The following is a 21,134-nucleotide window of genomic DNA, read 5'->3' as shown; positions in this document are numbered from 1 at the left end:
TGTTGACGTCACTAGTTGACACAGACTAAAAACCTAGTTGACGGCGTGCCGTGGCATGCTGAACGAGTGAAAACTTTTCCGTAAAGGTGCTTATACACGGTGCTGGGTGTAAAGTTGTACATTATCTGTGATGAGTAGAGTATCCTGTGGATCCTGTGTGAAGTGAAAGTAGGTAGGTACCTAGGTATTTTTATTTCTGGTCGGTGGAAAGTATCATGGTCATATCATGGTATCAGCGCAAAACCACAAAACTGTGGTAAGATTTGTCAAAAAATCAAAAATTGAATGGGCAACATTCATCCTTCATCTATTCTAATTTCTAAGGCAACATTGGTCTTTAAATGTCTGACGTCGGCTTTTAACTTACGTGTTATGTTTGTTGCTTTATTTAGAAAAACTTGGATTCTTTTAACTTAAAATGAAAATCTTATATATTTTGTTTCTTTTGTGGCATGTCGCTAAATGTGATGAACATACACATACCTACAAGGATAGTGAACAAGTGGTGCTCTGGATGAACACTGTGGGCCCGTACCACAACCGTCAGGAGACCTATGCATACTTTTCCCTACCATTCTGCGCTGGCACGAAAGTGACCATTGGCCATTACCACGAGACGTTGTCGGAAGCTCTGCAAGGCGTCGAATTAGAAATAAGTGGTTTAGACATCACCTTCAAAGATAATGTACCAGCACAGCAATTCTGTGCTATCGAACTCGACGAGCAGGCGTATAAGGCGCTAGTCTACGCTGTAAAAAACCATTACTGGTATCAAATGTACGTGGATGACCTGCCTATATGGGGAATCGTTGGAGAAATAGATGGTGACAATTATTACATTTGGACACATAAAAAATTTGACATTGGGTATAATGGGAACCGAATTGTGGAAGTGAATCTCACAGCCGAGAATAAAGAGCGACTGAAGCTTAATGCGAAAATCCCTTTCACATATGAAGTGAACTGGAAAAAGAGCAATATCAAATTTGAGGACCGCTTTGACAAGTATCTGGATCCTAATTTCTTCCAACACAGGATTCACTGGTTTAGTATCTTCAACAGCTTCATGATGGTTATTTTCTTGGTAGGTCTTGTGTCCATGATACTTATGAGAACCCTTCGTAAGGACTACGCTAGGTACTCAAAAGATGATGATCTTGATGACCTAGAAAAAGACTTGGGAGACGAATATGGATGGAAGCAAGTCCATGGTGATGTTTTTAGACCCGTGCCACATTTAGCATTATTCTCTGCACTCATTGGAGCTGGTCACCAGCTGACCGTTGTAACATTGGCTGTTATAATTTTCACAATATTTGGTGAGCTCTATACTGAGAGGGGATCCTTATTGTCAACTGCTATTTTCATTTATGCTGCCACTTCTCCTGTAAATGGTTATTTTGGTGGTTCCTTGTATGCTAGGATGGGTGGCAGACTGTGGATCAAGCAGATGCTGCTCTCTGCATTCCTGTTGCCAGTACTGGTGTGCGGGACAGCTTTCTTCATTAACTTCATAGCTATGTACTATCATGCATCTAGAGCCATTCCGTTTGGTAGTATGATTGCTGTGATGTCCATTTGTACTTTTGTGATTTTACCCCTAACTCTGGTTGGAACTGTTCTCGGACGCAACTTGGCGGGGCAACCTGATTACCCATGTCGCATTAATGCCGTCCCTAGGCCTATTCCTGAAAAGAAATGGTTTATGGAACCATTCATAATCATTATCATGGGAGGAGTTCTTCCATTCGGCTCTATATTTATTGAGATGTACTTTATCTTCACATCGTTTTGGGCGTACAAAATCTACTATGTGTATGGTTTCATGTTGCTTGTGTTTGTGATCCTAATGATTGTCACAGTGTGTGTGACTATAGTCTGCACTTACTTCTTGCTCAATGCTGAGGACTATCGTTGGCAATGGACTAGCTTCCTCTCCGCCGGCAGCACTGCAATATATGTATATCTCTACTCGTTCTACTACTTCCTCTTTAAGACAAAAATGTATGGTTTGTTTCAAACCACTTTCTATTTTGGCTACATGGCATTGTTCAGCTTGACCCTGGGAATTATTTGCGGCACTGTTGGATACATTGGCACCAGTATATTTGTGAGGAAGATATATTCAACTGTTAAGATTGATTGAATGTTGTGTTCTGTGTAATTACATTTTTCTTTGATGTGATTTGTATGCTAGGTTTTTATTGCTAGGCTACAAGTGAAAAAAAATCTATTGTGTGATCTAGAATTCTAGACATTTTGCAAGTTTAACACATTCCTCATAAATTTATTGGTTGAAAATTCACATAATCAGAATCAAATTTATTTATTAATAATCCATCAAATTCATACTTTTAGAATATTGATGTTGGTAGCAAGGTAATTAATAATATTTATCTGGCTTTAAATAATGAAGAGGATCTTTGATGCATATGTTTATTTTGTAAACAAAATATAATAGCTCTTTTACTTCTTTGTTAACAGAGAGTGAATGACTCTAAGGCTTAGATAAATTTATTTGTTATCAAAATAGTCATGAAATTAAATATTTTAATAATATATATTGTTTTCAATACTATGTGGTTGTTTTATGCACGCAATGATGTTATTGTTTAAGTTCATGTCTCAATCAAATATGTACTATGTAAATATATAAAGAAATTAAACTTATAAAAAATAGTATTTCAACTGTTGGTTTTGGTACTAATTGATTTAATAAAGAAGTGCCGCTTGACTGAGATGGCTTGTGTGGTAGGGCCATAGTCATATTATCTACTAATGCCCCGCCCCAGCTTCGCACGGGTAGCTTATTACAATTTTCGTAAGGATCTCTAATTTTTTTGAAAATAAAATATAACATATTATTGTCACTCAAGAATAATATCATCACTTTCCATCAGGTGTGATTGTGGTCAAGGGTATACCTATAATGAATAAAATAAAAAAAAATAGCTTTTTACTGGTAACCTGCTACCTGCACCCTACCTCACGAGTCATCTTAGTGAAACAGTAAATCTATACATTTCTCTCTCTAATTATGTTAGTAACAATAAAATTATCATATTAATCATTATATCTCTACCTAGTCCTGCTTAAATTCTAGGTAAAAGCAATGGCTCCTAGGTAGGCGATTTTGTAAGTAATAATCTAGATGTAATTTTACCTATGTAAATATTAACTAGAAATTAGAAATAGTAATTACATTTAACTCCTTTTAAATGAGTGTTTATAATTGCATTACATTGTATTTAATTTGTGTGATAAGATAATAGAATTGTATGTATATGCCATCCAGCATAAATCTGATAAAATGTAATGTACCTATCTGAATATATCATTTTCGGAATTAAAAGGTGACAAACTATTAAATGTTGTATTTTATTTTATTTTTCATCAGCAGCTGTAGATTTGTAGTGCATAGCTTTTACATCAAATTGAATACCTGTCGATTGTTAATTCATAGTATCCATACACAGTAGAATCATCTTACGTTGGCCTTACACAACTGACTTGAAGGGGCATCCAATGAAATTGCCTTTTATGGCCACTGGCCAGTGTTACTGAAATAAAGTGCCCACCACAAATTCTGACCATGCAGTGTATCTTGTGATTTTCTATGTCATCATTATCACGATCAACCCATCGTCGCCCCACTACTAACCACAGGACTCCTCAGAATGAGAAGGGTTTAGGGCTTAGGCTATAGTCCACCATGCTGGCCAATACTTGGCCAGCGTGGTGGACTATAGTCTGCCAGTCTACACTTAGTGCAGATTGGCAGACGTTACACACCTTTAAGGGGGGTAAGGTGTGCTAACATCTTAGCACCCCAAATGTCAACCTCACCTGCACGTGGTGCCCCCTGCGAATCAGCGGACGAGGATATGACGACCGAAGAATGGCGGGATAACCATTCCATGTGGCTTGGCTTTAAATAATACAGACCAGAGACGGGCAGCAGCGTCACTGGTGCGTAATAGCCTACAGCCCTGCGCTGACCAACCCGCCTGCCTAGCGTGGTCAGTATGGGCACTACTAATGAGCAGCGCCAATTTGGCGCGCTCTTGGAAAGGCCTATGTCCAGCAGTGGACGCAAACAGGCTGATGGATTGGATTGGATTGGACCCACCTTTGAGAACATTATGGAGTAAGTAACTCTCAGGCATGCAGGTTTCCTCACGATGTTTTCCTCCACAATTAAATCAAGTGATGTGATTGCATAAAAAGCACGCAATTTTTATTTTGGAAAAAAAATATAAGTCCTACCCTATTTGTGCAGTAAATTAAAATCATTTCTCTCCATATATTTTTCTTTTGTATTAATGAAGAACACGGTAAGAATGAAGCAAAGCTTAAATTATAACAAATAATTTATTTTTAAACAATATTATTATCAGGATCAAGAAATGTTTCGACATCAACTGCCCCTTTTCTGGATTTCTTGCCGCCGGGTACTTTGGCGTTGAAACTCTGCGCCGTCCGTTTCCTCAGCATGCCAATGTCTTCATTCTCATCGCTTTGGTCGGCCCACTCCAGCACCAGACGTCTTCCGTACAGATGGGTTGACTGGCATAAAGCTTCGAATGCAGACTAGGAAAGAAAAGGTTTAAAATTAATATGCATGACTAAAAGTTTAATTATATTATTAATCAATTGTTTTTATAAAGCTGATTGCACATCTGGTCTGCTTATAAGTTATTCTGTTTGCAAAATTGTACAGCACAACAGTCTATTCAGAACCAAATCACAGCGCAGCAGTAAAAATGTCGCTAATCAGTTTCAAGATATAAAATAATCATCGAAATAATCGATAACTACGATATCTCAATTGATTTGTAATGTATTGAATATTACAATGAAAAACATTGTCACTACACCTAGACCAGTGCCCGGTCTCCAAACTACGAGCTAAACTGAATGTATAGTACGCGACAGGTTGAGATGGCAATCGGGGAGGGAACGCCCCGCACTCCGGCACAACCCCCGCGCTAACCCGGTGCAGGCGAGCGCGGGTGTGCAGGGCGTCCCCCCGCCTAATAACCCCGATTGCCATCTCAAATATGCGTAGAATATAATATAATAGGCGTGGAATATGTCATCTTATATACCTTTGCATCAGCTTTTGAATAGAAATCCACAAAGGCGAATCCTCGATGTTGGTCGGTACCAGCAGTCAATTTCTTAGGCAACCGCAACGTTTTGATGTCGCCGAATGCTCTATAAATGGAAAAAGTCGTTTGATAATAGTATCTTTCCCTTGTAGACGCTTCATGACAGAAGAACAGTAGCGGTTACTTTACTACCCAGTACAGGCCTGAGAGAGATAGGCTAGACTTTGCACCCGCTTTTGCTTCCCGCGCCTCTCCACATCTGACACTATGTTCCTTTGTCCTATCACAGTAAACTTGGTGAGACCTTCCCAGGCACTGAAGGATCAGCCCGAAAAAACGAGAAAGAATAAATATACTCTTGTACGACGCAATAAAGTGCAATTCAGCTCGCACAGTGCTGCGGTTAAGCCGCAGTGTTGCGGCTTAAGTTTAATAAACGCCATTCTTTCTATCGCATAACTATTATCTATAGTCTCTCTCTCTCAGAAGACATGAATTACGCGAGTGCCCTCAAAGGGGCGTGTCGCCATAGGTATGTTTCTCGGGTTAGTTGATCACGTGTGCCCGGCCTGGTACCACTTAGTGCCTAATTTCGAGATTTCTTAAGTAAGGTACAAGTACCTTGTCTTTTTATTTGAAATGCATAGTATTACGTTTCATGAACTACATACTGCGTAGGAGTTACAACTTTCGTGACGCGTGCCGAAATTCTTTATTATAGATAGATCAATTGAGCAAAGTGGTGATAAAAAATTTGTTATTGTTATCATAAACGTGATTGTCATATTTGTTAACACATTTCCAGAACTGATAACAATGTTAGATCATTATTCCGATAGTCTAAAACATGATCAATAAAAATATTTTAAAATATTTTAGCGTTTAAAAACTATCGTGAGTTATTTCCATTATACATGTAGGAGACAAGTGACAACGGCTTTACTCAAGTTTTTCGTCGACATTAGCCCGACTAGTTTGGAACCCATCCGGGGTCCTTTTTCACAGGGACTCAGTTCGCGTTCTCAGCCGCGACCCGTTCTCGAACGAGTCCCTGTGAAAAAGACATCAGATGGGTTCGAAACTAATCGGGTTAACGTCAACGTGAGTAAAACCGTTGTCTTCTACATGTTTTAAAATAGTTATGATAATAGTATACTATAGTAGTATGATACGAAAGTATTATCTTATTTAAGCAGAACACGTTAAGTATTAATAATATTATCAATCATTATAAAACAAAGTCCCTCCGCCCAGTTTTCTGCCTGTATGTGCTAACCTCTGAAACTACTGCTCACATCTCTCTATTTCTTCAAGATTAAATTATTATTAACCAAAAATAAAACCGGAAATCAAATCAAATACCTAACTACTTTTTAGAATTTAAATTGTCAACCTGACCTGGCACAACAGTGTCTTACCTAAATATTTCGTGAAGTTCCTTTCTATTAGCTTGAAATGGAACGTTGCGAACAAGTATTTTTGTTCCGTTCTGAACGGTGTCCTTTGTACTCTTTTTAGATGACTTCACCTCCATACTGAAACAAAACCATTAAAACAAAATCTTTAAAATGAACTCGCAAGACCAAAGAAAGCGTGGGCGGCCAAAACAAACGTGACGGCGTACTATTTTAGATGAGGCAAATAAAAAAAGTAATTTAAAAAACCGACTTCTAAAACCACGAAAGTAAAAAATAACTTTTGTTTCTACACGTGTATGTTGAAGTCGGGCTAGCTTTATGCTTTGATTTCTAGTTTCTGTTAATATGCTCGCCCGACTTCATACAAACCTACCGTATGTAACGTACATACACGTGTAGAAACAAGTTATTTTTACTTTGTAGTGGTTTTGGAGGTCGGTTTTTTAAATATTTTTTATTTGCCTCATTTAATGATGTCAATGAAATAGATGAAAAATCTTTTCATTGGGCAGTTTTTATAAGAACTGAAGTAAAATACGCAGAAAAAAGGTACAAGAACTTTTTTTAGGGATCCGAACCCGAAGGGACGCTTTTACTAAGCCTCCCCTGTCCGTCCTTCGATAAGTCTGTCAGCGCGCTGTATCTCGTTAACCGTAATAGGTAGAGGGTTGAAATTTTCACAGAATGTGTTTTCTATTGCCGCTACAACAAATAATAATAATTTCGAAATAGCCACCATGAAAATAAAAGTGTTATATATTTCTTGTTTGATGGTATGGAACCCCTTTTGTGTGCGAGTTCGACTCGCACTCGACTGATTATGATTTAAAGCCAGTAAAAAAATGGTCAAAACCATCAATCACGTAATGAAATCACAGCTATCACTAAGCATTTTGTCTAAGACAAACATTTTTTTTAATTATATTTTTATTTGCCTCTTTTTCTTGTCTTGCTTGATATTTCTTTTAAATACTTACGTATTTCCTCTTTCGGATCGCTTCAGCTCTAATGTCTTGCCATCAAGCGTGGAACTTTGCAACTCCTTCAGAGCCTCATTGGCGTGTTGCTTTTTAACAAACTGGACAAAGCCGTAGCCCATGGATAAAAATTGCCCAGGATTTTTCGGGTCCTTTTTCTTTGCTATCGTTACACTATGTATTCTTCCACAACCAGAGAAATGCTGTAGAAAATTGGCATTTATTATAAAAATAGTAAGTCGTTTTAGATATCAATAATGCACCAAAAAAATATCCGTCAAATTTAGAACTTCCGATCTTTATTTAAGTTAATAAATGTTGGATAAACATTCAAATACCGTTTTTTGATTGAGAAAATAGTAGAACTGATTATAGAGGAATTGTTAAAAATACAATCGATTTTTCTTGAGCGAGAAAATAGTACAATGCTAGTTCGCTGCCTTCTCGGCGGTTGAACAAGTACCTAACATTGGAACTTCTTGTCAGAACACTAAACCCGAACTTACTGCTCTTAAAGATGCTTCCGTAGTTTTAAAATTAATGTTCTTTACAAAAAGTGTAGTATCATTCTCTGGCGGTTCTTCCTCAATATATTCATCGGGTTCTTCTGCTTTTTCTTGTTTCTTCTCTTCCTGTTTGTTGTCTATGATCATTTTTGTTTCCATTGGTTTTTCTATTTCGTTTTCCTTCGCGTCATAACCAGAGTTTTCTCTACTAACTTCTTGTGGTTTTTCTGCAGATTTGACGAACACGTTTTCAGGGGCCCACTCCAAATACAACGGGCCGGATTTAAATTGCGAGTACGCTAGTTTGCCGAACGCTTTTTTAGCTTCGAAAGGCTCAATAAAGTCGACAAGTGCGGTTATACCGTGGTTAGGCATTAAAAACCTAGCTAGTTGACCATGCTTTTCAAATAGGACTTTGATTTCATCTTTGTCTGTTCCAGCGGGCAGATTTTTTACAAGGATACAGGTTTTTGAGCGTTTTTTTGCAGGCTGGAAAGTAACATATTAAGTTAATTTAAATAATTTAAGTCAGCTTATCTATAGCATCAGGTTTAAGTAGGGATTTAAGTTGTTCTAATAAAAAAAAATATAAAACAAAGTATTTAGAGCAATAACAGAGTTGCACAGAATTAATCAGCATTGTAGTTAGTTGCCCACAAGTTAAAATTATATATGATAAATTTATATAGCTATTAGCTACATATTGTAACATTTTGCGTTTTGAAAAGAAGTAACTGTTGAGTTTCTTGTTGTCTTTTCTCAGTAGAATTTGCTTTGCTAACTGGCGCTAGATTTGGACTAGAAGCCACAAGGTAAAAAATAATTTATTGTTATGTGAAGTAAGTAAATTGAGAAGACTTCTTACTCTATTGAATGCATCCAAATAAACACCGTTGGATTCGAGGAAAGACTTAGTTTCAGCAACAAGTTGTGTTTCTCCGAGAGCTAGCCTTACGGCAGCACTAGTGTCTGAAAATAATATTTAATTTATTCACTGTAAAATACTATTTAATTTTCTAGTATACTCAATTTTTTTTAGAACGACGGACGCCGGAAGGGCGGTAGACACCTTAGCGGTGCATATCAGTAACGACTTTGTGTAACCTGATAACCAGATTGTGACGACCTCTGCGCTAGCAGTGGTTTTGTAAGCGGAAGGTCCCGGGTTTGATTCCCGGCACGGGCAATTTGGGAATTTATAATTACTAAATTGTTTCTGGTCTGATTTGGCGGGAGGCTTCTGCCGTGGCTAGTTGCCACCCTAAGGGGAGAGGCGTTCCGCCAAGCGATATAGCGTTCGAAGCGTAGCGTGTAGAAATCGATAAGGGGTACAGTTCTTGCATTTCACGAAGGCCACTGACTCATGCTTGTGTTTAAGTCGTATCGGTATACGTAAGGTATACTAAATGTGTGCGTTTGACAGCGCTTGCTCGCGACTGATTGGTCCGACATGCAGGCACACTTACGCAATGAGCATCTAAACGACGTTACCACAAGTAAAGTTCACTAGCCTTCGTGAATTGCAAGAACTGTATGAGTTTAATAAAACTGCCATACCGCTTGCAAGTTAGCCCGCTTCCATCTTAGGTTGCATCATTACACCACTAGGTGAGATCGCAGTCAAGAGCTAGCTTGTCATGGAATTAAAAAAAGTTAACATAAGACATTGAGTTAATATAAGCTTACTTTTGTTATTATCGCTGAGTAGTTGCTCTTTCGTAGTATTGTAGTTGGCTGCGACCACGTCCGCGACCGCGTTGACTCCGAGGAACAACGCGTTCCAATTGTGGGACGACTTCGCTTGCTGTTTCAGCTTCTTTGCTTTCTTCTCCTTGAATGATAGACCTTCTGCAATGTTACATGAAGTTCAAGTCAAAATAACTTTTTGTAAATAAAAATAAATAAATAACGATTTATTCAGCATCAACAGAGAAAAACAAGAAAAAATATACAAAAAACTAGCTTATTCCCTCGACTTCGTCCGCGTGGACTACACAAATTTCAACCCCCTATGCCTATGTCATAATAGCTAACTGCATGCCAAATTTCAGCCTGATCCGTCCAGTAGTCTGAGCTGTGCGTTGATAGACCAGTCAGTCAGTCACCTTTTCCTTTTATATATTTAGATGTTATATACTAGAAAATTAAACTACACTTACAACTACGAGTTAGAAAATACAAAATGTATTTTGTCAAACGTAGGCCAGCTGCTGCGCGATTGCCGGAGAGTGACAGATACACTGTCACGATCGCAATCATCTCTGATTGGTTAACGTTCGCTCACTATTGGCTACAATGCATTGTTGCAACAAGAATCGCACAAATTCAGCCAATTTGAACAATTGAGATTGTAATAATGATTGATGCAGGTTTTAGACAATCACCCTTCTGGTTGCTGCTTCTGCTGTTGGACTTCGCTAGCAGACCTGGGGGTTTAAAGGGGGTAAACCTACCGCCACTGTTTTCGCCCTAAAAACCTACCGTCATTGTCTTCGTCCTCAAGTTTCTCGGTCTTAGCGGGCAGTAGATGCAGCATCCGGCCGCAGAACGCCGTGCCGTCGAGCTCCGTGTAAGCCTTCACAGCGTGCTCCGGTATCACGAAGGTGACTGTTGCGAACCCTTTGGGCTGGCGCAGGATTGGGTCTATTGGCATGTGGACTTCTGCTAACGGGCCTGAATGTTTTAAATGTTACAAAACTTAGCTTTATATATGACTAGCTTATGCTCGCGACTTCATCCGCGTGGACTACACAAATTTCAAACCCCTATTTCACCCTTTTAGGGCTTGAATTTTGAAAAATTCTTAGCGGATGCCTATGCCGTAATAGCTATCTGTATACCAAATTTCAGCCCGATCCATCGAGTAGTTTGAGCTGTGCGTTGATAGATAGTCAGTCAGCCACCTTTTCCTTTTATATATATTTACATGAGTTTAAGTGGGCATACGAAATAGGATGAAAGTAGGCCCAATTTTTGTCAACACGAAGCATAATTTAAAAAAAAAAAATTGATTTTATAAACCTCAACTTTATGTTTAAACTGTGGATCCATTGAAAAGAAAACTTTGTTATTTTTGAATTAAATGATAACTAGACATACAGTCAAACCTTGTTTTTTGTAAATAATAGAATGTATACTCCATACAAAATGACTCCTCACGCGCCATTTTAACTCTATGGGTCAACTGTCGTGTCAAAAGTACGGTTTACCTTTAAAATAAGGACTAAAATCGTATTTAGGACAAATTTTACGCGTTATACTTATTTTATAAATTCAATAAGACTAACCATATTTCTCAAATAATTGTGTCAGCTCTTCTTCCGACACGACATACGCCAAGTTCCTCACAAATATACTGCCACTTTCTCCAACACTCTCTTCATTATTTTCTCTCTAAAAAAAAGTTGAACATTTAAAAATCTTAAGTTTTAAGAAAAGAAGCCAACTGAGAGCTTTCATCGAAAATGCTCTCTTGTTCTTTTGAAATATAAACATCACTGATATCACTTTAGTATCTGCATTGCAAATCAAGGAAGCAACTAACCGCCTGCAAGATTCCACAATGTGGATCTCCAGGAAAATGCTTAACACCAAACACTAAGGTACTGGAATTGGTCTACAAAGAACACCATCATGTGAAGGAAGCTCGACTTTCTTTGGACATCTACAGAAAAGAGCTCAATTCTCATTCCCAAGATTAGTGTTGGAAGGTAGAATTGCAGGCAAAAGGGCTCCAGGTCGCCTAAGACGCAAACGGTTGGACAGGGTTTCGTTACCCAAAGCTAAAAGAGGCGGTTTTAGTTTTCATTTCGAATGATGATCGCCATGATGACTTGGTTTCTAAGAAGGCACGCGATGATGATGATGATTACACCAGTGCGAAGCAGTTTATTATAAACTGGCTAATGCCCGCGACTTCGTCAGCGTGGAATCAGATTTCTAAAAATCCCGTGGGAACTCTTTGATTTTTCCGGGATAAAAAGTTGCCTATGTCACTCTCCAGGTCTTTATGTATACCCATGCAAAATATCACGTCAATCCGTTGCACCGTTGCGACGTGATTGAAGGACAGACCAACAAACAAACAGACTTTATTTATAATAACTTGTTGTACCTACATACTCAGATGAAAAAGTGAGTGTGACCCGGTTTTTACATATTGTATTTATAAAACTTTCTTAACTATTTTTAATGTACCTTTTTGTTTTTTTTTTAAATAAAACCTACCTCTCGATTTTTCCAACTGTTTTGCTGCTCCTGTTCTTCTGCTTCTTTCTTTGCCCTGTCCTCATACTTATGTACATGTAAACGGTGATTTCCTAAAATCAAATAATCCATACTACATTAATATTATAAATACGAAAATGTATCTGTCTGTCTATCTGCTAACTTTTCGCGGCCCGTCCGTTTAACCGATTTTAATGAAATTTGGTATAGACAGCTTGTATCTCGAGGACGGATATTTTCGGGAACCAGTAACCAAGTTACTTTTTGGTGTAGAAAATCAAAAAGAGATTTTTATAACCCTAAATCCACGTGGACGTATTCACGGGCATCGTCTATTTGATACATAGATGGCTTGCGACCGGCAAATGTAGGCTACGTTTTATGCCGGAAAATCAAACCATCAGGATTTTAAAAAGTCGTAGGCATTATCTAGTTTCTCCCATTTTCTTAACACTGAAATGTAAATGAATGGTTATGCAATGTGAATTTCAATGTATATGTTGACACTTTGTCCATACAGAATATTTCATAAATCAACATTATATTTTAACAAGTAGGTGAGCCATCAGTTTTTATTACCTATGAAGAGTTTGTCCTTTGTGAGCGCTTTATTTAATTCTTTTTCAGTTCTAAATCCTACATAACAGAATCCTGTCAGTTTTTTTTTCTTTTCCAAGGGGCAATCGTATTGAGAAGGGTACAAGTGGTTTAAAAAATGCCTTAACATCTTTCTTTTTACATTTATATGGTAGACCAGTTATCTGTAAAGAAACAAAATCATTCTTAAATATCTATTGAAACTAAAAAGGCTGTGAGGTGTATAGGAAACCAGAAAATAGCAAAGCTGCTGTCATAATGAGCAACAATATCACACAACAAAAGCCGGCCAAGTGCAAGTCAGACTTGCGCATCGAGGGTTCCGTACTACAGTCGTAATTTTTCGACATTTTGCACGACAAATCAAAAACTGTTATGCATAAAAATAAATAAAAATCTGTAAAATAAATACAAGTTGTATGGGGGTGTGTAGGCTCGACCATACTCACTCAGCTACTGATAGGAAGTAATTGTGATAGCAGCCATCAAATAATGATTATCAGGAAAAACAATGTTTCTATACTTAATATTATAAAGAGCTAAAGTTTGTAAGTTTGTTTGTAGGAAGTAATCTCTGGAACTACTGAACCCATTTTGAAAATTCTTTCACTAGTAGAAAGCTACATTATTCCTGAGTGACATAGGCTATATTTTATTTTCAAAAAACTAAAGATCCCTGCGAAAATTGTAAAATTGTTGCTACACATGCAAAGCTGGGGCGGGTTGTTAGTAACTTTATGAAATGATGCACTTACTTTGACATAAAATAAAGGTCTGTTCCTTACTTTCTTGGGTTTAACCTCTTCAACTGTTGCTTTCTTGTCTTTTTCTTTGAAACCATCCACTTTTTTCATTAGCAACTTCATGTACTGGAAAAAAATTAGATATTTGAATAAAATATACACACTCCCAAATTTTTGGAGATATATGCATGACATCATTCATAGAAAGATCATCTAGCAAAAGTGTGTTTGTGTTTTGGTTTAGATATAGTCTAGACTTTTTATCCTGGGAAAACAAACAATTACCAAGGCTTGCAATCACAAAGCAACAGATCAACAGAACCACATGATTTTTCGCATGGATATGGTTAAAGACCTGGAGAGTGACATAGACAACCAGACATTTTATCCCAGTAAACAAAGAGTTCACACACTATTTTTATAAAACCTAAATCCATGCAGACTAAGTATCAATTAGTATAAAGATAATTAAGTACTGCTTTAATTAATTATTGTTATTTGTAGTATAGATATAGTAATATATTGTATCTCCTGAAAAGTATGGGTACAATGGGGACACAACACTGTTTAAAGCCTGCGATATACATAGTTGTTACCTCTAAATCACTGATTCCAGTATTAGCCACTTTTTCTTTACTTTGTTTTTCTTGCCCATCTTCTGGGGGTTTGTCTTCTGGGGGGTTGACTTGCTGACTATCCTCATTAGGCTTTTCATCTTCCACACCGCTGTCATCACTTTTACCAGTTTCCTCTAAAGCCTCTTTAATCCAAACTGTTTTTTCATTCACATGAGCCTCTATGAATTCTGCAAATAATGGGTCATCTTTGTGCTAGAAAACAAAAACACTTCGAGATATACTTTGACAAAATGTGTGTATTCCTTATATATGTGGCTTAAATAGCAGTTATATAACAGTAGACTGTCCATCTGAATCATAATATGTGTACGCAAAACTGGTTACTGAACATTTAATTGACAACAAACTTAACAACTAATCAAATTATCATTAGATTACTGAACAGTTAAAATGGTTGGTTATAAATTTGAATCTGTAGTCACCTTTAGTTTGAGAGTCACCTTTACTTTAGTTTCTTGATAAATAAACTTATTATAAATGGTCATGAAAACTAAATTTGTGTAAGTTCTCTGAAATTACAAGGCTATATAGGTAAACAAAAGCTTTGTGATCATTACCTTTGTTAAGAGTTCTTTTATCTTATTCTTATTTCTTTCTGCTTTGCTTAACTTATCTTTCTTAGGTTTCACATTTTCCTGTGCCTCATTCTTATGAAGTTTTTTATAAGCTGTGCTGTCTGATGCGTATTTGCTCCATGCTTTTGGTTTCTTCTCATCTCCCAAGTTAGCGCAGAGTTCAACATTGATTTTCATGCTATTGATAAAAGTACCATCAAAATGTTCTCTTGCCACTGCAGCCTGTTCCTCTTTTCTGTATCCCACGAAACCGAAATTTCTGAATTTGCCATCTTTTGTATATTTTAGTTGGACATCAGTTACTTCACCTTTTTCACTGAATAAATCTTTTAGTTTTTCTACGGTTACCTAAAATGAATTAGTTGTGTTTAAGGAAAAAGCTTTACTGGCGGTTTAGTTTTCTGGTTCAATTCTAAATAGCACAATAATCCTACCTTATTCGGTAAATTCTTAACAATAAGTCGAGACATCACTGAAGTACTCTGAGTACTCTAGGTTACAATAATGAATAAACAAGAAACGAAGAAGAAAATAGGTAAGAAGTTAAGCATAGCCACATATAACTAACGAATTGTTACATTAGCAAAAACGTATTTATTAACGTAAAGTCTCAATGTTTTTATGGTAAAATACACAATATTTAAACGCACGTGTACGCAAATATTTCAAATCAATATTATTTTGAATTCTTTAATGACATTTGTTTGTTTTGACATTTGGTGGTTACATCCACAGAATACATGGTTACATCACAAATAAAATTAGGCAAAACGGGCAAAACCATAGATTATCTACTATATTACGGCAAAACTTTTTTAATTTAGCATCCTAAGAACTGCGGCTACTATACCAATGTTACCCGTTTCTACTAATGTGCAAGACTAGTTTTATGAGTTTTGTGGAAGGTCGGCGACAATAACTATCTGTATTGTAATAGGTACCTACTCTAAGGTATTACTTTCTTCTTCTTCTTCTCTTAATATATGGCTTTTTCCAGTGCCATGTCAGCACAATGCACTTTGCCAGTCTCAAGTAGCTTGAAGGAGACACAGAGGAGATTGGCCGGTAAAAATGTGCAGTTAAGATCTTAAACTGTTTACTGTAATAGAAGGGTTAAAGGTATTACTTTATTCTATGCCTGCCTGTGTTCTATGCTGTCAACTGTCAACGTCAACGATTGCACAGCAAGATTTGTACAACAAAATAAATATAAATAATATTTTTTGCTGTAGGTATTTTTAAAAAACGTAGTTCTTTCTTATCATAATGTCTACGGCAATGACTTTCGGACAGAAGCAGTTTATTCCTACACCTCCAGATAAAGGAAGTTTTCCACTTGATCACGATGGTGTATGTAAGAAAAGTATGATTAAATATATGAATTGTTTATTCAGTAAAGACAGTAACAATTCCTTGTGTCGCGTTGAAGCGAAGGACTATCTAGCTTGCCGTATGGAACATAACCTCATGGCCAAGGAAGACTGGTCCAAATTAGGTTTTAAAGATGGTGATTTAGAACTAAGTGAGAAAAGTAAATAGGTAAATATGATTTATTATGGTTTTTTGTTTGTGTTCAATATTGAAAGCATTTTTTTTAATATGAGGTGGCTCATGTTTATCAAATAATAATCAATAAATTATTTATTAGATGTTTTATAGTATTTATTTTGTAAACATTTTTCTTACTAATAGGCTACTTGACTCATATCTAATTTCGTCCAATAAATGATTATTTATTATAGTATTTTGCTTAAGACAACGAAATATATCAATAACAATAATTAAAAACGCAGGATGGATATATAAATCCAATTTAAAAAAATACAGTTTTTATTTTTATTTGAAACGCAGAAAACGCTGTCAGCCATGATGTGACATCATTAAAAATATGTAAACAAAGAAATGTCATCCCTATGTCACGCGGGGACTAACGTAGTATCCATATATATAAAATTTAAAGTCCTGACTAACTTATATATCAACGCACAGCCTAAACATCTAAACAGCTGGTCCTAGATACATGAAATTTGGTGGGTGTGTTCTTTGTAGGTAAAGAGAAGGTATCCACTAGGAAAGGATTTTTTGAAATTCCACCCACTGAGTGAGTTAATGGGGGTTTGAAATTTATGAAGTCCACGCGGGCGAAGTCACGAGCATAAGCTTGTTTTTATATATTTCTAAAAAACTCATAGTAAACGTAAAAAATTATCGTTTTGTCTTTATAAATTGAATAAGTTATTAAGTAAGACTTACAACAAAGTGATCTTTGCAAAAATAAATTTGGGTTGAAGTCGTTAGTCATATATAGGATCCCTTTAAGCAAGTCTTCGCGTGTTACATATATTTTTTTCACTGGGCAGTCTAATCCACACAGCTTTCCTGTGGTCTTTTATCGATGCTTTTTTAGATTTCTCAGATGGATACAATAAAGATAATTACTAGATTTTCATGTAAACTAGTATAGAAGTCATGTTATTAAACTTTGGGAGGTTATGCTGTTGTTTACAAATGCATGACGTCAGAGCACAGATAATCTATCGGCAAACATGGCCGACAGTGTTGTCACCTGTCTAAGAAAAATATTTTTAAATTAACGTTTTATGGTTTTTAGGGGCGCAAAAAAATATTAGGTGTTAATTTTTTGATCTAATAGACCAAATATTACCATGTTAAGACCTACTTAAAAAGTGTCAACTAGCCTATTGTTAAATATCCTATCTTTCAAGAATATTTTTTATGTATGATTTTTCTCAGAAAGTAAAGTCTCTATCAAAGGGAATAATGAGCTTTATGTCAGAGACTAAACCGTCTTATTTCCATTACAGAATTTATTAAACTGCAAAGTCTGAGCAAAGTCAAAGTACACTGTATAGATCTCCAGCATAAATCTGTCTCATTAAGACTGAAATCTTAGTTTAGCATTATCAAAGTATACTCTATAGATCTCAGCCTTGATGTCTATGGTTTAGTCTGCTAGGTTGAGCATTATCAAATAACACTCTATAGATCTCAGCCGATCTCTGGTGTAATTGGGTAGTCTCAGTTAAGATTATCTGCAATCTGCCCTTATTATTATAAATGCGAAAGTGTTTGTTTGTCCTTCAATCACGTCGCAACGGAGCAACAGATTGACGTGATTTTTTGCATGGGTATAGTCAAAGACCTGGAGAGTGACATAGGCTGCTAAGTAGATGATTTTCCAGGATAAAAAGTAGACACTACTTTTTATCCTGGAAAATCAATGAGTTCCCACAGGATGTTTAAAAACCTAAATCCACTCAGACGAAATTGTGGGCCTAAGCTAGTGACTTATACATCAGGTCATTCACAGCAAGTTGTGCCAATGATATCTTTATCATTTTTAAAGAAAACTTAATGTTGGTGCAAGTAGGTACTCACTGCTAGTCCAATATAGTAGTGCAGGGTGTTATGCAGTGTTAAACTAAAAATAAAATATAAAACTCTTAGAAAATTCTTTATTTTCATCTTATGTATTAAACATGTTTATTGTTTAACTACACATTATTTCGACTGCATTTAGTTACAATATGTTGAGTAGCATTTTTAAGATTACAAATTTTGAATTATTTTTATTGCCAATGGCATTTTTTATAAAATTAAATATCACAGTTATTATTAAATTATTTGTGACCAAAGTTGTTGTAAAAACTACTGAAGTCTATAATAAAATGACTTGAGAGGTACAAAAAATGATCTAAAATATGTGTCCACCATATTCACTTATATTATTAATAAAGCTTAACATTTAGGTTTAATTTTCTGATTGCACAATATTATATATTATGTATATAGTTACGTAATATATGGTTTTGGATGAATAATATTTTATTTTGTTTGAATAACAATAGCTATGGATATTCAATATTCATACAAATGACTTACAGTTAATAGCATACAAAAATACTTATGTATGAATTTATTCTGTACAATAACTAACTATCAAAAGCACCATTTTCATTCTGGAGAGCTCCTGTTTGATTCACTCGTACTTTAGCAACTCAATCAGATTTAATATAACTTATTAGTACAATTTATGGTAGTATTTAATGAATGCACAACTTGGAGATTATTAAACACAATACATAATATTATGTATATACAGTATGCATCCTTATTTTTTGACTTTTTATTCAGATACAAGTTAGCCCTTGACTGCAATCTCACCTGGTGGTAAGTGATGATGCAATCTAAGTTGGATGCGGGCTAACCTGGAAGGGGGTATGGTTAATATGGTAAGTTATTATTAAACCCATACCCCTTTGGTTTCTACACAGCATTAAATACACATAGAAGGTAATATCGGATATATTTTTTTAAAAGTTCTGTGCCTGAATATGGTCTCTTAGTGCTGAGTTATTCTAAAATATGATTTGTTTTTGACATTATTTTGCTGTATGGACAAAATTCCAAAAACATTTCAAATAAAAAATAAGGACTTATCTTTTATTACAGTATTCAGTATTCAAGGCTTAGCTTATTCAGAATAAAGAATCTGAGTTCATTTTACCATAGAAACAACAACTACTTATTTTTATTTATCTAAAAATACTGTTTGTTTATCTGTCTGTCTGTTCGTTACCTATGTGTTCGGGCATTGTTCATCTGATTGAGTTAAAACTTTGCACAGTTATTGACGGCACTTGCGTGCAGGTTTCTGGAGGGTTTCTGACATAGTGCCGTCAATATATTAGTTGGCGCGTGAGACATTCAAACAAGAGGCATTGCAACACATGCAGGGCATTAGCTAGTATTAAGACCTATTCTCATAACTTCAATTGTTTATTATTAGTTAAATATAATATTTATAGACAGATAGGTATAATTTTAATTAAATAGTTTGTCTTTAGGATTATTTTTATAATTAGACATGAGTAGTTTACTACTATAATTTACAAGTTACATAATATGTGAACCTCTAACCAGCTTAGTAATTATTGTAGTATCTTATATAAATTTTGTAATAAGTGAATAATATTTTAGTTAATTAGCTTTGATATATTTACATAAAACATAATTATATAAATATTTTACACAGATTAAAATTGTATTTCTATTAAGGCATACTTGTGTGGAGATACTGCATTTTTTGCTAAAGACGTTAATCAGTTATTTTAATGTTACATAAATAATGTATTATATCTTCGATTAACATAATGACTTTAGAAAGATATAGATATTTTAGAACTACACACACAGCTATTAATTCATATATAAGAAAATATGTAATTTATATTTATGTTATGAAAATACTGACATCAAGACAATACATTCTGTACAGAAGCTAAACAAATGGTGTTATGTACCTTACAATAAAAAAACAAGAACTCGATCACATTGAGATCAAAATGTACATACAACATTAAAAATTAAAATCAAAATGCCTCATTTATAATATTATGCTAATAGTTAAAGACACTTTATATTACTTAATAAGAAGTTTAATTTAATAATTTAAATACTAAAACGGCAGTGCAAAGTTTGCGCAATTTATTTACTTACTTAAAACACTAAGTCTTACGTCAGACAGAATCGATATGTACTTGTTGATTCAAACATATTTAATGCATACCTTATTACATACATACTATAATTTTGTATTACCTCTGTTTTGAGGTTACTGTAGTTATTTATGTTACAAATTTTACCATCGAGCCGCAGGCGAGGGCTTTATACACCTGCATCATAGATTGTTTTTCAATACATTTGTGAGTAAAAACAATAAAACAACTGCAACTGCACTAATTTTTCAGACAAATTGTTTTCATTTGCAACTTTAACTACTACTTTACTAAGTAAGACTAGTAAGTAAAAAAAGAACTTTAATCTATTGTTAACTACACTTTAAAACACCTCTGTTTGATGGCCAAAAAATAGCTGATCTGTTTGAGCGGTCATTTATAATATTACCGCACCTGGTGCAACCATGAAATAAGAGCTTATCGAGCAAATGTATTGAAAAATAATAATTAATTACATAATTGATAGTGGCACACACTTTAGCGTCTATTTTCATTTCTTTATTTTATTAAAGTATATACCGCATGAATATTAAAAGTACTAGGGACGCAAAGAGCGAAAAGTGATTTTCAATAGCGTTTGCAGAACTCGGAGAGCGAAGTGTTGAGCCGGGGGCGGGTAGCGCGCGGAAAGGAGCGCGGCGACCAGCACGTTCTGCTGGACACGACATCCAGAACTGTGCAGAGGGCATTTGTCTTTCGTGTTCAACGCGCATATGTAGGTCGTTAAATTTCCAAAAGCCTTTTCCTTTGAAGAAATAGGTCTTACCTGTGAATAAACAAACGTTGTTAAATAGATATCTTG

The 21,134-nt window shown here is 35.6% G+C and overlaps 4 protein-coding genes across 5 annotated transcripts in view; 2 read left to right on the top strand and 2 right to left on the bottom strand.

Annotated features, from left to right (window-relative positions):
- Positions 1-282: 282 nt before the first annotated feature.
- Positions 283-3,369, top strand: TM9SF3 (transmembrane 9 superfamily protein member 3). Its single transcript, XM_034975855.2, has one exon. The coding sequence runs from the start codon at positions 419-421 to the stop codon at positions 2,144-2,146; it is 1,728 nt and encodes a 575-aa protein (XP_034831746.1). The 5' UTR covers positions 283-418; the 3' UTR covers positions 2,147-3,369.
- A 983-nt stretch (positions 3,370-4,352) lies between these two features.
- On the bottom strand, positions 4,353-15,498 carry LOC117988685 (probable RNA-binding protein 19). The gene is given in 16 exon segments (XM_034975854.2): positions 4,353-4,590; positions 5,109-5,217; positions 6,530-6,646; positions 7,507-7,709; positions 8,013-8,501; positions 8,878-8,981; positions 9,699-9,860; positions 10,494-10,685; positions 11,300-11,405; positions 12,240-12,331; positions 12,819-12,918; positions 12,920-13,000; positions 13,592-13,705; positions 14,176-14,409; positions 14,775-15,140; positions 15,227-15,498. Coding segments are annotated over 16 exon segments (2,718 nt in total). The 5' UTR covers positions 15,263-15,498; the 3' UTR covers positions 4,353-4,377.
- Positions 15,499-15,930: 432 nt separating this feature from the next.
- LOC117988654 (cytochrome c oxidase assembly protein COX19) lies at positions 15,931-16,445 on the top strand. Its single transcript, XM_034975814.2, has one exon. The coding sequence runs from the start codon at positions 16,059-16,061 to the stop codon at positions 16,329-16,331; it is 273 nt and encodes a 90-aa protein (XP_034831705.1). The 5' UTR covers positions 15,931-16,058; the 3' UTR covers positions 16,332-16,445.
- Positions 16,446-18,253: 1,808 nt separating this feature from the next.
- LOC117988653 (matrix metalloproteinase-2-like) overlaps positions 18,254-21,134 on the bottom strand; it is a 260,902-nt gene continuing 258,021 nt past the window's right edge. For both annotated transcript variants that reach the window (XM_034975812.2, XM_069503682.1), the window contains exon 12: positions 18,254-21,098. In XM_034975812.2, coding sequence (XP_034831703.1) covers positions 20,839-21,098 — 260 coding nt within the window. In that variant the 3' untranslated portion in view covers positions 18,254-20,838. The remainder of the gene's footprint in view (positions 21,099-21,134) is intronic.

The sequence above is a fragment of the Maniola hyperantus genome, chromosome 15 (genome assembly GCF_902806685.2).
Source record: "Maniola hyperantus chromosome 15, iAphHyp1.2, whole genome shotgun sequence".
NCBI classification, from domain to species: domain Eukaryota; kingdom Metazoa; phylum Arthropoda; class Insecta; order Lepidoptera; family Nymphalidae; genus Maniola; species Maniola hyperantus.
This window is presented reverse-complemented; position numbering and strand designations above follow the sequence as displayed.

What these genes read in the sequence shown, in the direction of transcription:
- TM9SF3 (XM_034975855.2), top strand. Translation starts at nt 419, where the DNA reads ATGAAAATCTTATATATTTTGTTTCTTTTGTGGCATGTCGCTAAATGT.
- LOC117988654 (XM_034975814.2), top strand. Translation starts at nt 16,059, where the DNA reads ATGTCTACGGCAATGACTTTCGGACAGAAGCAGTTTATTCCTACACCT.